This window comes from Staurois parvus, unplaced genomic scaffold (assembly GCF_062004578.1).
Source record: "Staurois parvus isolate SC_StPar_1 unplaced genomic scaffold, SC_StPar_1.0 ptg000352l, whole genome shotgun sequence".
NCBI lineage: Eukaryota > Metazoa > Chordata > Amphibia > Anura > Ranidae > Staurois > Staurois parvus.
Genome location: NW_028318148.1, coordinates 1,650,560 through 1,667,189, shown reverse-complemented (window position 1 = coordinate 1,667,189; position 16,630 = coordinate 1,650,560). Strand labels below are relative to the sequence as shown.

The 16,630-nt window shown below is 44.2% G+C and overlaps 1 protein-coding gene across 1 annotated transcript; it reads right to left on the bottom strand.

Moving 5' to 3' along the window:
* Positions 1-1,896: 1,896 nt before the first annotated feature.
* Positions 1,897-16,038, bottom strand: LOC149456656 (uncharacterized). Its single transcript, XM_089684676.1, has 8 exons — positions 15,887-16,038; positions 15,649-15,721; positions 14,447-14,549; positions 12,754-12,986; positions 11,921-12,032; positions 8,580-8,812; positions 5,442-5,553; positions 1,897-2,407 (listed from the first exon to the last, which is right to left on the bottom strand). Exons 1-8 carry the CDS (start codon positions 15,949-15,951, stop codon positions 2,094-2,096), a joined length of 1,245 nt encoding a protein of 414 aa, XP_089540802.1. The 5' UTR covers positions 15,952-16,038; the 3' UTR covers positions 1,897-2,093.
* Between the last annotated feature and the right edge of the window lie 592 nt (positions 16,039-16,630).

Below are 16,630 nucleotides of genomic sequence, written 5' to 3'. Positions count from 1 at the left end.
TGCATGAGAAAAATACAGCCCATCGGTTCCACTCAATGACAACCCTCCTCTTGAGGTTCTCCTTTCTTCTGCTGCCCCCAGGTCCCCCCTCCTGCAGCTCTACTGGCTCCTCTCTTCTCCCGCTGGCTGCTGAGAGGGATCTATTCAGGATGGAGAGCAGGGGAAAGGGCTGGTAAATATGTCATTTACCAGCCCCTTCCTTTTTGAATGAACACAGGGAAAAATCTGTACCAATCACTCCTGTGTCCATTCACAACTGAAGCATGGTAAACTGTGTTTACTATGCTTCAGTTTGTAAATGAACAGAAAGCTGCTCAGCACAGAGCATGTCCCATTTATTCACTGTCCAGTGCAGCAGAGAAAGAGACTAGGGAATTTGTCCTCAGTCCCTTTCTCATCTCAAAAGTGAGACATAAGAGGTCTGTTTAGACCCCTAATATTTCACAAAAGCCCCCCCCCCCCAGCCGGACTCCTAAAACATTGTAAAAAAAAATATTGCAAAAATAATAAAATTGCAAAAAATAATTGCAAATCAAAAACTACTGAAAACATCCACTGCCCTGCGGACACGTCCACTGCTCTACTGACTGACACCTTCCACTATCCTACTGACACTGTCCACTGCTCTACTGACTGACACTGTCCACTTCTGAGGTAGGCTAAATTTATATTTTTACAGTGACATTTGTTTCATTATTTTTCCTTATAATTTAAGTAACAAAAGGGGGCATCTTTGATCTCTTTCATGTTGTTCAGGTACAACTCCACCCCTCAAAAATGGCCTACCCCTGCCCTAATCATCCCATTACTTTCTACATCACTGTTAACCCAGATTTTACTGCAGGATAGAATGCTACATGTTTCAGTGTGGTGCACTGCATACCCCACCATATTTTCCCAATTAACCCCCCAGTTTCTGTGTGGGAGTGCTGCAATTTGGCATCTTCAACCTGGGCACTGATTGCCCTTGTCCCAGTACTGGTGGAAGGGGGGGGGACCTGAACTGAGTCTTTGCCCCGGGTGAAAGAATATCTACCTTCGCCACTGCATACAGTGTAAAATACATTTGTAAATTCTGTATAAAATTGTATTCTATTTTGTATGCTTTGCCTATGTATTGTACACTACACTCATTGTGCACACAGCGCCAATAATGTTTTCATTACGTTTGCATTCCTTCAAGTCCTGATTAGAAATTTGCCTGCCTATGTAACGCCCCTTGTTACCACAAAAGTATAATTGTAATATTAATGTGATGCCTATGTAATCATGTGTATAAAAAAAGTCAAACGCATCGAATAAATAGAACAGTGACTTGGAAAGATGTTGAGTGTATCTCTTTGTGTCTGTTCCCTACTGCAGTAGTTATTTATTTGGAACCACTAATCAATATGAGGATAGGAGTTGCCTAACTATAAAATTTTCAGTATTAATGTCCAGAACAAACAGAAATCCCTGTGCTCCCAATTACTTGTTTAACAGCATTCTGTCCCTGGAAATCCCTGTCCCCCCCCCCCCCCCCCCAATGCATAGCGCAGCAGTACTAACTGACTTTTTTATGCAAAGCCTCTTTTACATATCCTCATTTGCCTTAAAACCCAACATGCTCTGTTTGACCTTGGGAGTGAAGAGTAAACTTTTCACACTTTTCAGTATGGGGATCATGTGACCCACTCATCCTATAATATAAGGAAGGCATGGGTGCTGTCTTCTAGGAAGGGTCATCAGCACTGTGAAAGCTCAGGCCAGAGTGATTTGTTGTTTATACAGGGTCCTTTCTCCCCTCTCCAGCAAGTGAAGGTGAGTAAGTGCAGTGTGCGGGATGGCAGGGTGAACCTATTAATTTGTAATATTCTTCAAGAATCCGCTGTGTTAATTAAAGCTCACAAGCCAATATACAATACATTGATAAAAGTTTATTAAACCTGCATCATCAACAAAAATGTAAGAGAGTCAACGCCAAGTGTGAGTTATATGATTGCAATTGAGGTTGTGATTACAATGTAATGACCTCCAGGGCAATATTTTAAGGGTTTGAATTTTTGTATTGGCTAATGTATGTACCACCAATCAGTCATATATGAAAAGCATTACTAGTTCAGCGGTGTATTTGTCACACGGGAGGTGTCGGTTGGACTGGGAAGTTGGGAATGACACTGTTTATTTCGGCATGCATCCACTGGCCCCATATAGTACGCTTCCATAAAGACGCAGCAGTCCAGGAATTTTTGGTCACACCACAGCCCCACTGCTTCATTCTTTTCCCTTGGCCTGTTGGCGCAATTCCCATTCATGTAAAAGTGCTGACGGCCATCTTCACAACATTTCCTCCTCTTTGATATAAACAATGGGTTGTTTGTGGGAGACATGGAGTTTAACGTTACATTTTCTCCTCCCAGTGTAGCTTCTAAGAAAGAAAACTGGAATAATTTTCTGTTTTGACACATATGCAGAGCAGAGATGATTCAGTTTTTTCATTCAACCAGCAAGTTAAATAAAAAAAACTGCCCCGATTCCCCAATTCACACACTCAATGTTGATGGGGGAATCCTCCCTGCTGAGCTCTAGTGTTCTGACAGCAGGGAGACTTCCACGCCATCACAGTACACTGATTAGTGCTGCTGGCTACAGCTGGTGGTACGGATTGGACGCCATTTATCTGACAGGCTGGTTGTACAGAAGTTAATCAGTAGATCGATTTCTGTACAACCACCATCCCCACACATGGATCGAAATTCATCTAGTCCCTGCTGAACCAGCTGAATTTCAATCCATGTATGGCTGGCATTACATGGAATTAATGCTGGTTTATATGGCACACATATGGTGGCAAGGGTCTGCCAGTAAAGCTGGCCATAGATGGATAACATTTTGAACTAAATGTCTTAGGAAAAGTCTTAGTAAAATTCATACGAAAATTCTCATAACATTCGAATTTCGTTTATTTTTAACATCTGACCTTGAAATTAAAGGACTTTACTGAACGAAAACCACATACACTGTTAGAAATTTTTTCCATAAAAATAAACGTCAGTTTGAACCCAATAGTGATTAGAAAAATGATCAAATTTTCTTAGAACATTCTTTTCCTAAGAATTTCTGTTCACAATTCTACCCATCCACGGCCAGCTTTAGTCCTCAGTCACATCATGGTTGGTAAATATAAGGCTTACTATACATGTTACAATCTGATCACACAACCTTTGTTTATTCAACATCAGAGTTGAGGACCTACCTAAACTATCCAATCATTTTGTATCCAGTCAGGCAGACCCTTCCACTATATAATTGTTGGTAGACCTAAAGGAGATTGTATATAATCAGGCTGACAAACATGACGACCAGACGATAATCAGATATAATTGTATCACTCTGCCATAATACTGGTTGCAGGATGTTAAATGGACACAAGATTATAGTGTCCTGCAGCCCAGTTATACAGACTCTGTTGGAAAGCTTTGTGGGATCCGTAGGCTGATTGCAGGACTTCACCGTTTGACAGTGAGCTAACAAACTACATTTGCCAGAGGAGCTGATGGAAAGGCGGGGGCAAATAAATACAGAAGCCCAGGAACCCACGGATAGGAAGTGGACGGAGAGAGCTGGAGAGCAGGTGTAAAGAGAAACTGCGGGACGCCGGAGGTCCCGGCTGGACCAGGCCACAGAGTGGAGGAGAGAGGAGGAATTGCTGACTGCTGACACCACTGACAAGTCTGGCAGACAGCCCTATGAGCAGGCGGACTGGAGCGTTGTTGTCCGGAGTGATCTCTGTAGGAGGAACCACAAAAACGAGGGCCCCTGTCCACAAAGAAACCATCCGCTACCTGACTGAGGCCATGGATCAGGTGAAAGAATTCCATACTCGACGACACCCAAATTTACCTCTCCACCCCCCACCTCACCCCCTCACTCTCTGCCCGCATCGCCCACCTCCTAAACGACATATCAGACTGGATGTCGCTCCATTTCCTCAAACTTAACCTATCCAAAACCGAGCTTCTGGTCTTCCCCCCACCCCATGCCCCCCCCCCATCCTCTCCATCACTACTAACAACGCCACCATCTCTCCCACCCCACACGCCAAAGTCCTGGGTGTCACCCTGGACTCCCACCTCTCCTTCCTACCACACATCCAACTGCTATCTAGATCTTGCAGGCTCCACCTCCGCAACATCTCCAAGATACGCACATTCCTCACCCCAGACACCACCAAACAACTCGTACACTCCCTCATCATCTCATGCCTGAACTATTGCAATTCCCTTCTCACTGGCCTACCCAAACGAATGCTCTCCCCACTCCAGTCGATCCTAAACTCAGCGGCCAGACTCATCCACCTCACCAAGCGCTTCACATCTGCCTCCCCCCTCTGCCAATCCCTTCATTGGCTCCCGATTGCCCAACGCATCAAGTTCAAGCTGCTAACCCTGACCTACAAGGCCATTCACAATGCCGCCCCGAACTACATAACTGACCTGATACCCAGATACTACCCTACCCGTGCCCTCCGCTCCTCACAGGACCTCTTGCTCTCTAGCTCCCTGGTCTCCTCCTCCCATGCCCGATTGCAGGACTTCTCCAGGACTTCCCCCATCCTCTGGAACTCCCTACCCCAATCCATCAGACTGTCACCTACCCTCCTCACCTTCAGGCGCACCCTGAAAACCCTCCTCTTCAGGGAAGCCTACCCCAACCTCACCTAACACCCGACCTCACCTAACAACTATCCTCCTCCACTCTTCCCACCACTCCATCCCCCACAGTCATTTCCTCCTGTACCACCTTCCCCTCCCTCCTAGATTGTAAGCTCGAAAGAGCAGGGCCCTCGAGCCCCTCGTGTATTGTATTGTTACTGTCTTGTCTCATGTTATGTCCCCCTTGCTACTGTACAGTGCTGAGCATACCCTTTGGCGCTATATAAATACTGTATAATAATAATAAAAATACTCAAGCCATCTAAGTTGCAAATGACATTACTAAATTAATTTACTTTCTGCTTAGTTTGACTGCCATTGTTTCTGAAGTTATCAGTGTTAAGGCCCAGGTTGTTCGGCCTACTGGTTATTATACTTTCAGCATATCCAATCACAAGAGTCTTCTGCAAAATCTGCCCTCTGCAGGTCAAACTGTATTATTGCTTCCATTACAGACTGCCCATTCGCCAAGGAGCTCCTTCATTGCTGCAGCTTACCACTGTGGTCTAAAGAGGAACTAATCCATACAGGAGAAACATTGAGTGGAATTTACTAAGACTGGAGCAATGTACATGGCAACCAATCAGCTTCTAGCTTTCATATTCAAAGCATAACTGAACAAACCAAGGCTAGAATCTGATTGGTTATTTTGTACAGCTGCTCCAGAGTATGTCTGCTTCAGTTTGACTAATTCCCTCCATTCAGTTTTATCTTGAAGGGAACACATCAATGTGTTTGGAATATTACCTGCTGTAGCGCTAGGTTTGGTTTGGGATTCACGGCTGTCCACCACTGTCACATTCTCAGGCTGAACTGACTTTTCTACTTTATTCTCTGTGGGTGAACCTTCTGGTAAATTCTGTAATAAACATTAAAGCTGAACTCCAGGCAAAAAAAATCCATATAATACAATTATATTCACCTTTAAACATACTGAAATATATTTTTTCCTATCACTAATGTAGTGGAGTTCCTCTTTACCAACCTTGTTCAGCAGTGGGTGCAGGCCCCTTTAATTACTTTTTCCACAACCCTCTGAGCTCCCACAGCCCCCAGGACTCCTGGACACACCCAGAGAATATAAATTCCACTGTTGCTGATCCTTAGATGCTCAGAGGTTGTACCAGATAGGAAAGCAGTGACTGGGCTTGTTAACTGGCAGCAGGTGGGGGGTCCTCCTTTGTTATTTTCAGCATATGGGTCGCCCGAGAACACAGCTTCATCTTGAAGCAGAACTATACTCACCTTGAATCCAGCGATGTGCCTGCCAGCTGCTGACATCTGCTGTCAATCACAGCCAGCAAGCCAGTCAGGAGAGGGAGTGGGTGGGGCTGAGCCACAGCTGTGTGTGTAAATGGACACGCAAAGATGAGGCTAGGGAGGGCGACTTCTCGGGGGCCCCCATAGCAAGCTGCTTGCTGTGGGGGTGCCCAACAGGAGGGAGAGGCCAGGAGTGCCAGTGGGGGAGCCGATATGAGGAGGATCTGGGCTGCTCTGTGCAAAACCACTGCACAGAGCAGGTAAGTATAACATGTTTGTTATTTTAAAAAAAAACAAGACTTTAGTATCACTTTAAGCCCCAGTCATTGTGGTGGGCTCTGTGCTAGATGACTCTAGAATACTGCCTTTCCAGTGGGCTGGCCCTGTGTCTTCAGCTGTTCCCCCATCCCTGGGTCTTCTGCTGCTACCTGGACATCCAGACCAGAAACAACTCCTGCTTCTCCTCTGTGGAGCCTGTAGGGAGATCCCTGTGGTTGTCCACTTGGACTACTAGCTACAGCCAGCCTCCTTGTGGTAGATATGTTATTAGCTTCCCCCAGGGAACTACAAGTATCATTGTTTTCACTAGACTGAACTCTACTATTAAAGTGGTTCTAAAGCCTAAGTGTGTTTTACCTTAATGCATTCTATGCATTAAGGGAAAACACCTTCTGTGATCGAGGATCCCCCCAGCCCCTGCTTGTACTTACCTGAGGCCGATTTTGATCCAGCGCTGTGCATGAGAGCAGTAACTCTTCTAGCTCTCTCCCTTTTCACAGGGAAAATTGATAGCAGTGACAGCCATTGGCTCCCGCTGCTGTCAAATAAAATCTGTGATCAGGGAGCAGGTGGCGGGGTTGAGCCACCCTGTCTGTGTCAATAGATGCAGACAGGGTGGCTTGGCAGCAAGTCCGCACAAGTGCCCCCATAGAAAACAAATTTCTATGGGGGCATTTGGTGGGGGGCAGAAGCCGGGAGCACTGGTGGGGGACCCAAGAAGGGTAGGATCAGGGATGCTCTGTGCAAAACCACTGCACAGAGCAGGTAAGTATGACATGTTTGGTATTTTAAATAACAAAACATTTCAAAGCTTTACAATCATTTTAACTGTGATCTCTTCTTATACTCTATTCTCTTAGATCAAAGGTGCTCAACCTTCTGAAGAGCAGGGGCCACTTAAGTGATTTGGTAACTGGTCACGGGCCACAATTAAATGAAATGGTTCATAATTAAATTTTTTTATTTTGAATAGCATAATGAATATTTACCTCCTGCAGTTGCTGAATACCGGCGGGATAGAGAAGGGGAGAAGCCGACTTTCAGTTGTAAATTAAATTTGTAAATTCTGTATAAAATTGTATTCTCTTTTGTATGCTTTGCCTATGTATTGTACACTACACTCATTGTGCACACAGCACCAATAATGTTTTCATTACATTTGCATTCCTTCAACTCCTGATTAAGAATTAGCCTGCCTATGTAAAGCCCCTTGTTACCATAAAATACAACTGTAATATTAATGTGACACCTACATAATCATGTGTATAAAAAAAACACAAAACCTGCCAAATAAACAGAACAGTAATTTGGAAAGATGCTGAGTGTATCTTTTTGTGTCTGTTCCCTACTGCAGTAGTTATTATTTATTTGAAACCACTAATCAATATGAGGATAGGAATTGCCTATCTATAACATTTTCAGTACTAGTGTGCAGAACACAGTGGTTGCAGAAGGATAATGGAGAGGATCGGGTCCTATATATGCTCCCCCCCCTTCCTGTCCAAGTGTAGAAGTGTGACAGGGAGGTTGCACAGGGCCCCTAGAGCATGAGGCGGGGTCTCCATTGCGACCCATTATGCTACACCAGTGGTTGGGGGTGTGTGGTAAAAACATGTCTCAACTATGTGTCTTTTACCCCCCCCCCCCCACTGCAATTGTAAATGAGCCCTTACTGTCCTGAGCCTGAGCCCCCTAGAAGGTTGCTTTCACACTGATGCGCTGAGGTTTACCAGCACCACTGGTGCAGCGTGGTGCATCTGTGACTTTCCTGAGGGATAGCTGTGCTTCGCCATAAACTTCTATTACATTTTTAGTGTGTGGTGCACTTTTTGAAAGCACACCAAAACTTCTGTATTCAGGACCACCAAACCCACAGGATATAATAGAGGTCTATGGCTGAGTGCAGTCAACCCGCAGGAAAGCCGCAGGTGCACTGTGCTGGACATGCGGATCAGTGTGAAAGCAGCCAAATAGTTGTTAACCCTTTTATAGGTGCTAATATGCCCATTGTAATAGCACAGTGTATGTGTTGTTCAATACACTGATATTCTTTTAATCTTCCAGCTTCTGCTGGCATCGCTCTCCATCTCCAGGCTGCTAGAAAGATCCCAGGCAAAGTGCACTAGGTATCACTCCACCTGGGACAGGAGCTGGCGCTACAGATGAGGATTATGTGGCTCCTCCTCTCTCCATGGCTGCCTGCTTCCTCCACTGCCAGCGCTGGCTCTTTGCACTCTGATGCTCTGGCATGGCGGGTCAGCAAACCCAGATCGTGATCAATGGGTTGCCAACCCCGGGCATTCGCTTTCACTGCCTGTTATACTTTGCCTTATGCTTGTTACATACCCCTGGAGTGGGAAGTTGAGAACGACACGGCTTATTTCGGCCGCGGCACCCATCCACTGGCCCCATATAGTACGCTTCCATAAAGACGCAGCAATCCAGGAATTTCTGATCACACCACAGCCCCACTGCTTCATTCTCTTCCCTCGACCTGTTGGCGCAATTCCCATTCTTGTAAAAGTGCTGGCGGCCATCTTCGCAACACTTCCTCCTCCTTGCTATAAACTGCAGGTCATCTGTGGGAGTGTAAAGTTTAAGATCACATCATTTATAAAAAGAAAAACGTGAACCATTTTCTGCCTTGCTTCCATGGAATTAATGCTGGTTTATGTGGCACACACAATACAATCTGACTGTACAACCTCCTTTAGATTTACCAGTGACAAGGGTCTGCCTGTAAGTCCTCAATGACATCATTGTTGGTAAATCTAAGGCTCGCCATAAACATTACAATCTTTGTACAATCAACTTTAGAATTATCAGAAGTACAGTCAGATCCATAAATATTGGGACATCGACACAATTCTAACATTTTTGGCTCTATACACCACCACAATGGATTTGAAATGAAACAAACAAGATGTACTTTAACTGCAGACTGTCAGCTTTAATTTGAGGGTATTTACATCCAAATCAGGTGAACGGTGTAGGAATTACAACAGTTTGCATATGTGCCTCCCACTTATTAAGGGACCAAAAGTAATAGGACAGAATAATAATCATAAATCAAACTTTCACTTTTTAATACTTGGTTGCAAATCCTTTTCAGTCAATTACTGCCTGAAGTCTGGAACGCATAGACATCACCAGACGCTGGGTTTCATCCCCGGTGATGCTCTGCCAGGCCTCTACTGCAACTGTCTTCAGTTCCTGCTTGTTCTTGGGGCATTTTCCCTTCAGTTTTGTCTTCAGCAAGTGAAATGCATGCTCAATCAGATTCAGGTCAGGTGATTGACTTGGCCATTGTATAACATTCCACTTCTTTCCCTTAAAAAACTCTTTGGTTGCCTTTGCAGTATGCTTTGGGTCATTTTCCATCTGCACTGTGAAGCGGCGTCCAATGAGTTCTGAAGCATTTGGCTGAATATGAGCAGATAATATTGCCCGAAACACTTCAGAATTCATCCTGCTGCTTTTGTCAGCAGTCACATCATCAATAAATACAAGAGAACCAGTTCCATTGGCAGCCATACATGCCCACGCCATGACACTACCACCACCATGCTTCACTGATGAGGTGGTATGCTTAGGATCATGAGCAGTTCCTTTCCTTCTCCATACTCTTCTCTTCCCATCACTCTGGTACAAGTTGATCTTGGTCTCATCTGTCCATAGGATGTTGTTCCAGAACCGTGAAGGCTTTTTTAGATGTCGTTTGGCAAACTCTAATCTGGCCTTCCTGTTTTTGAGGCTCACCAATGGTTTACATCTTGTGGTGAACCCTCTGTATTCACTCTGGTGAAGTCTTCTCTTGATTGTTGACTTTGACACACATACACCTACCTCCTGGAGAGTGTTCTTGATCTGGCCAGCTGTTGTGAAGGGTGTTTTCTTCACCAGGGAAAGAATTATTTGGTCATCCACCACAGTTGTTTTCCGTGGTCTTCCAGGTCTTTTGGTGTTGCTGAGCTCACCGGTGCGTTCCTTCTTTTTAAGAATGTGCCAAAGAGTTGTTCGGCGACGTCTAATGTTTTTGCTATCTCTCTGATGGGTTTGTTTTGTTTTTTCAGCCTAATGATGGCTTGCTTCACTGATAGTGACAGCTCTTTGGATCTCATCTTGAGAGTTGACAGCAACAGATTCCAAATGCAAATAGCACACTTGAAATGAACTCTGGACCTTTTATCTGCTCATTGTAATTGGGATAGTGAGGGAATAACACACACCTGGCCATGGAACAGCTGAGAAGCCAATTGTCCCAATACTTTTGGTCCCTTAATAAGTGGGAGGCACATATGCAAACTGTTGTAATTCCTACACCGTTCAACTGATTTGGATGTAAATACCCTCAAATTAAAGCTGACAGTCTGCAGTTAAACACATCTAGTTTGTTTCATTTCAAATCCATTGTGGTGGTGTATAGAGCCAAAAATGTTAGAATTGTGTCGATGTCCCAATATTTATGGACCTGACTGTATATAATATAAGAACCTACCTAAACTACCCAATCATTTTGTATCCAGTCAGGCAGACCCTTGCACTACATACTTGTTGGAAATCCTAAAGAAGGTTGTATAATCAGACTGTAACATGTATGGTGAGCCTAATGGTGGGCACAAACTCTCTGATTTTATTGTCTGATTGATCTGTGATTCCATCAAAATAATCAAATCTGCAAACAATCGAATAGCCACAACTTCCCTTCAAATTGATTTAGATTGTATTTGATCAAACTGATCAGCCAGGGCAGAAAATGATTGATTATTTGGCATTGATTGTCAGCACTGAGATACTTTGTTCATGGATATAATTGTATTTTGACTGATCAGATTATGATATCACATGGTGGAAACAGAGGTGTGACTGATAGATTACAATCTTCAGTAGCAATCTTATTTTAACCCCTCTCCTCCTGCCCTGGTGTCCCTTTATACAGTTGTGAACGCCCGATGGGTAGAAAGAATTGGTGATCATGTGACCAACCTCACAGTGGTCACATAATTGGAAGCCTGTCGGGTTGGCTCCTGATCTTTAGGCCGGAGCAAGAGCTGTCTTTGACAGCTCAGTCTTTGTGCTGGGAATGCGCAGTGAGCAATCTCTCACCAGATAAACATAAGCTGCCCAGCAACACATATATCCAACATATGGGCGTGAAAGTCCACCTTTTTGCTGCAGCACATATGTGTTGGGGCGGTCACAAAGGGCTTAACTATCAAATGAAATCCACTACCCCATGTGTTGCATATCAAACAAAGAGATTGTCAACTATAGACTAATTATCTGGTGGAGATCGATCTCAAAATAAATCAAACATTTATCAATGCATGTATGGCCACCATAATGGTGATTCTACAGAGATTGTACAATCATTATAACATGTGTGACCCTCCCTAATACCCCACACACAACTCGCACAATGTGACAGAGCACTCTATGATGACAAACTGATTTGGTGTCACTACACAAGAGGAAGATTGAGGGGAATTTACTAAAACTGGAGCAATTGTACATGGCAACCAATCAGTTTCTAGCTTTCATTTTCAAATGCTAATTGAACAAGCTGAGGCTAGAAGCTGATTGGTTACTTTGCACAGCTATTTCAGGTTGTGTTTGTTCCAGTTTGAGTAATTCCCCCCATTCAGTTTTACCATGAAGGGAACAAATCAATGTGTTTGGAATATTACCTGGTGTAGCGCTAGGTTTGGTTTGGGATTCACGGCTGTCCACCACTGTCACATTCTCAGGCTGAACCGACTTTTCTGCTTCATTCCCTCTGGGTGAACCTTCTGGTAAAGTCTGTAATAAACAGTAAAGTTCCAGGCAAACATTTAGAAAAAACTAATTATTACAATTCTATATCCCTTTAAACATAATGAAATATTTGTTCATATCATTAATGTAGTGGAGTTCCTCTTTTCCAACCTTGTTCAGCAGTGGGTGGATTCAGGAGCACCAAACCCACAGGATATAATAGAAGTCTATGGCTCAGTGCAGTTAACCCACAGGAAAGTTGCAGGTGCACTGCGCTCCACATGCAGATCATTGTGAAAACAGCCAAACAGTTGCTAATCCTTTTATAGGTGCTAATATGCCCATTGTAATAGCACAGTGTATGTTGTTTAATACACTGACCTTCTTTTCCTCTTCCAACTTCTGCTGGCATCGCTCTCCATCTCCAGGCTGCTAGAAAGGTCTCAGGCAAAGTGCACTAGGTATCACTCCGCCTGGGATAGGAGCTGGAGCTACAGAGGAAGCATCGGCTTTGGTGGCTCCTGCTCTCCCCACGGCTGCCTGCTTCCTCCGCTGCCAGCGCTGGCTCTTTGCACTCTGAAGCTCTGGTATGGTGGGTCAGCAAGCCCACTGGGACATGGTCTGTGACCAAGCGCCCCAGTGAGCAGGGCGAAACAAGTCAGAGGGCGTGGCCGGAGTGGCAGCTGAGGCCATTCTTCAACATTGGACTCCTGGGGTCGGTTGAGCAGCGTGCATCCCTTCACTTTGTCTTATGCTTGTTACATACCCCTGGAGTGGGAAGTTGAGAACGACACAGCTTATTTCGGCCACGGCACCCATCCACTGGCCCCATATAGTACGCTTCCATAAAGACGCAGCAATCCAGGAATTTCTGATCACACCACAGCCCCACTGCTTCATTCTCTTCCCTCGACCTGTTGGCGCAATTTCCATTCTTGTAAAAGTGCTGGCGGCCATCTTCGCAACACTTCCTCCTCCTTGCTATAAACTGCAGGTCATCTGTGGGAGTGTAAAGTTAAAGGTCACATCATTTATAAAAAGAAAAATGTGAACCATTTTCTACTTTGCTTCCATGGAATTAATGCTGGTTTATGTGGCACACACATTACAATCTGACTGTACAACCTCCTTTAGATTTACCAGTGACAAGGGTCTGCCTGTAAGTCCTCAATGACATCATTGTTGGTAAATCTAAGGCTCGCCATAAACATTACAATCTTTGTACAATCAACTTTAGAATTATCAGAAGTATGTAATATAAGAACCTACCTAAAATACCCAATCATTTTGTATCCAGTCAGGCAGACCCTTGCACTACATACTTGTTGGAAATCCTAAAGAAGGTTGTATAATCAGACTGTAACATGTATGGTGAGCATAATGGTGGGCACACACTCTCTGATTTTATTATCTGATTGATCTGTGATTCCATCAAGATAATCAAATCTGCAAACAATCGAATAGCCACAACTTCCCTTCAAATTGATTTAGACTGTATTTGATCAAACTGGGCTGATCAGCCAGGGCAGAAAATGATTGATTGTTTGGCATTGATTGTCAGCACTGAGATACTTTGTTCATGGATATAATTGTATTTTGACTGATCAGATTATGATATCACATGGTGGAAACAGAGGTGTGACTGATAGATTACAATCCTCAGTAGCAATCTTATTTTAACCCCTCTCCTCCTGCCCTGGTGTCCCTTTATACAGTTGTGAACGCCCGATGGGTAGAAAGAATTGGTGATCATGTGACCAACCTCACAGTGGTCACATAATTGGAAGCCTGTCGGGTTGGCTCCTAATCCTTAGGCCGGAGCAAGAGCTGTCTTTGACAGCTCGGTCTTTGTGCTGGGAATGCGCAGTGAGCAATCTCTCGCCAGATAAACATCAGCTGCCCAGCAACACATATGTCCAACACATGGGCGTTAAAGTCCACCTTTTTGCTGCAGCACATATGTGTTGGGGCGGTCACAAAGGGCTTAACTATCAAATGAAATCCACTACCCCATGTGTTGCATATCAAACAAAGAGATTGTCAACTATAGACTAATTATTCTGGTGGATATCGATTTAAAAATAAATCAAACATTTATCAATGCGTGTATGGCCACCATAATGGTGATTCTACAGAGATTGTACAATCATTATAACATGTGTGACCCTCCCTAATACCCCACACACAACTCGCACAATGTGACAGAGCACTCTATGATGACAATAAACTGATTTTGTGTTGGACCTTCAGAAAAATCATCACACAGGAGGAACATTGAGGGGAATTTACTAAGACTGGAGCAATGTACATGGTAACCAATCAGCTTCTAGCTTTCATTTTCAAAGCCTAATTGAACACGCTGAAGCTAGAAGCTGATTGGTTACTTTGCACAGCTGTTTCAGATTGTGTAATTCCCCTTTTCAGTTTTATCAAACAAATCAATGTGTTTAGAAAATGACCTGGTGTAGCTTTAGGTTCAGTTTGATCATCCACCACAGTCTCATTCTCAGACTGAGCCAACTTTTCTGCTTCATTCTCCCTGGGTGAATCTTCTGGTGTAATCTGTAATAGACATTAAAACTGAATTCCAGGCAAATATTTAAAGAAAAAACGATTTAATGCTATTGCCTATCCTTTAAACCAATGTAGTGGAGTTCCTCTTACCAACCTTGTTCAGCAGTGGGTGCAGGCCTCTTTAATTTATTTTCCCACCATCATCTGGGCCCTCAGAACTCTTGGACACACCCAGGGGAGATTTTGTCAAATGGGAGAGCAGTGACTGGGGTTGTTAGCTTCCACCAGTTGGGGTTCCTCCTTCATTGTTCCCTAGTGAGCCCCCAGATTAGGGTGTAAGCTTCATGCAGCTTCAGCTTAAGCCCCAGTCACTGTGGTGGGTTCTTTGCTAGCTGACTCTAAAAGACCGCCTTTCCAGTGGGGTGTCCCTGTATCTTCAGCCACCTTTTTGTTCACCCATCCCTGAGTCTTCTACTGCTACCTAGACATTCAAACCAGAGACTCCCCCTGCCTCCTCTCTGTGGAACCTGTAGGGAGATCCCTGTGGTCAACCACCTGGATTACCAGCTAAAACCATCATTCTTGCGTATAGATGTGTTACTACCTTCCCCCAGGGATCCACAAGGATCTGTGTTTGTACTAGACGGTACTATGCTGTTTATTACTAGTGATTTCTTCTTAGGATAGGTTCACACATGCAGGTTGGGAACTGGTGCATAATTGCACTGATTTGCAACCTGCAGACCAGGGGTGGACTGACAACTCATGGGGCCCCCGGGCAATTGGGGATCATGGGGGCCCCTGTGTCCTTGCCCACACTCAAAACACACCCAAAAAAGCCTATAAAAAGGTACCAGGGGCATTTTATGGGGCCCCCTACTGACCCCGAGCCCTCGGGCAGTGCCCGAGTGTTTGAATGGTCAGTCCGCCCCTGCTGCAGACAAATTGTGCTGCTCTTTAGCCAACACATGGGGGTACCATTATTTCCTAAAGGCACCCCCACACATTGGAAAACGCATGATATTTTTGGGTGCTGGAAACTGCACTTTACCTAACCATTACATAATATGGTGTGAATAAAAGGTACATGGTTGCAAAAAAAATGAATTTATTAAAAAAAAACATTTACAAGCATAGGCATAGTTACCGTCGGAAGGAGCGATTCTTGCTGTTGGCCAGTTGGGTGGAGTTGTGTTGTGTTAATGGGCGATGCAGTGGTCCTGTAAATGCAAGAATTCAAGTTTACAATGAAAGAGAATATTGGAATGGTATCATAGCCTTTTATTCTACACTGTCATACTCAGCACCAGAGCCACCTGCCCTTGGAACTGCAAATATCTCTGCTTCATCTGAGACTGAAACACTGGCTATAAAGTGTCACTTACACAGACTCTTGGCAGCAGAAGATTCCACAAAATAGGAGTAAAACGGAAGACCGCAGGAGAATCATGGCCAATGAAAATGATAGACCGGACCAGTAGATGTGAGAGGTCGGAGAAAGAACCAGACACCGCTGAGCAGAGAGCTGAAAAGCTTCACATTTATACAGAAGGACTTTGGATGGCAGCCATCGTCTATCTGACATAACCATTTTGGGAATGTCCCAGGAGTTTGGTTTTGTACATTCTTGTTTACTCTGTCCTTTGTATTTGGTACATCTACCATAGGAACAAAGTCAGGATGAAAAAGACACAAGTCCTTGGCACAATCAACACTGAAGTGATGACCGCAAGAGCCAAAACAATCGTAACACTAACAGTTTAACCTAGAATTCCCATCATGCAGCCAGGATATGGGCCAAATCTGACAATATTATGACATCGGAAAGAGGAGAACTACATTGCCACATTTCTCAAAAGACTCCCACATAGCCATCTGCCGTGGGACATGCTTCCATCTCTGTCAACCATCAGGAGGAGTTATGGACCCCTGAATTGCAGCAGCTTACTGTGTATTGATTGGTACGATTACAAGGATCTCTATTCATTGATTGGATTTCAGTTTTTCATAAGATTATGAATCATTTTAGACTACTTAAAGTAACATTAAACCCTCAGCAGCTAATTTAATCACTCACTTGGTAGGCAGCTTCTTTATCCTTTATTCCTTGCCAACGTTCCAGTTTAAAC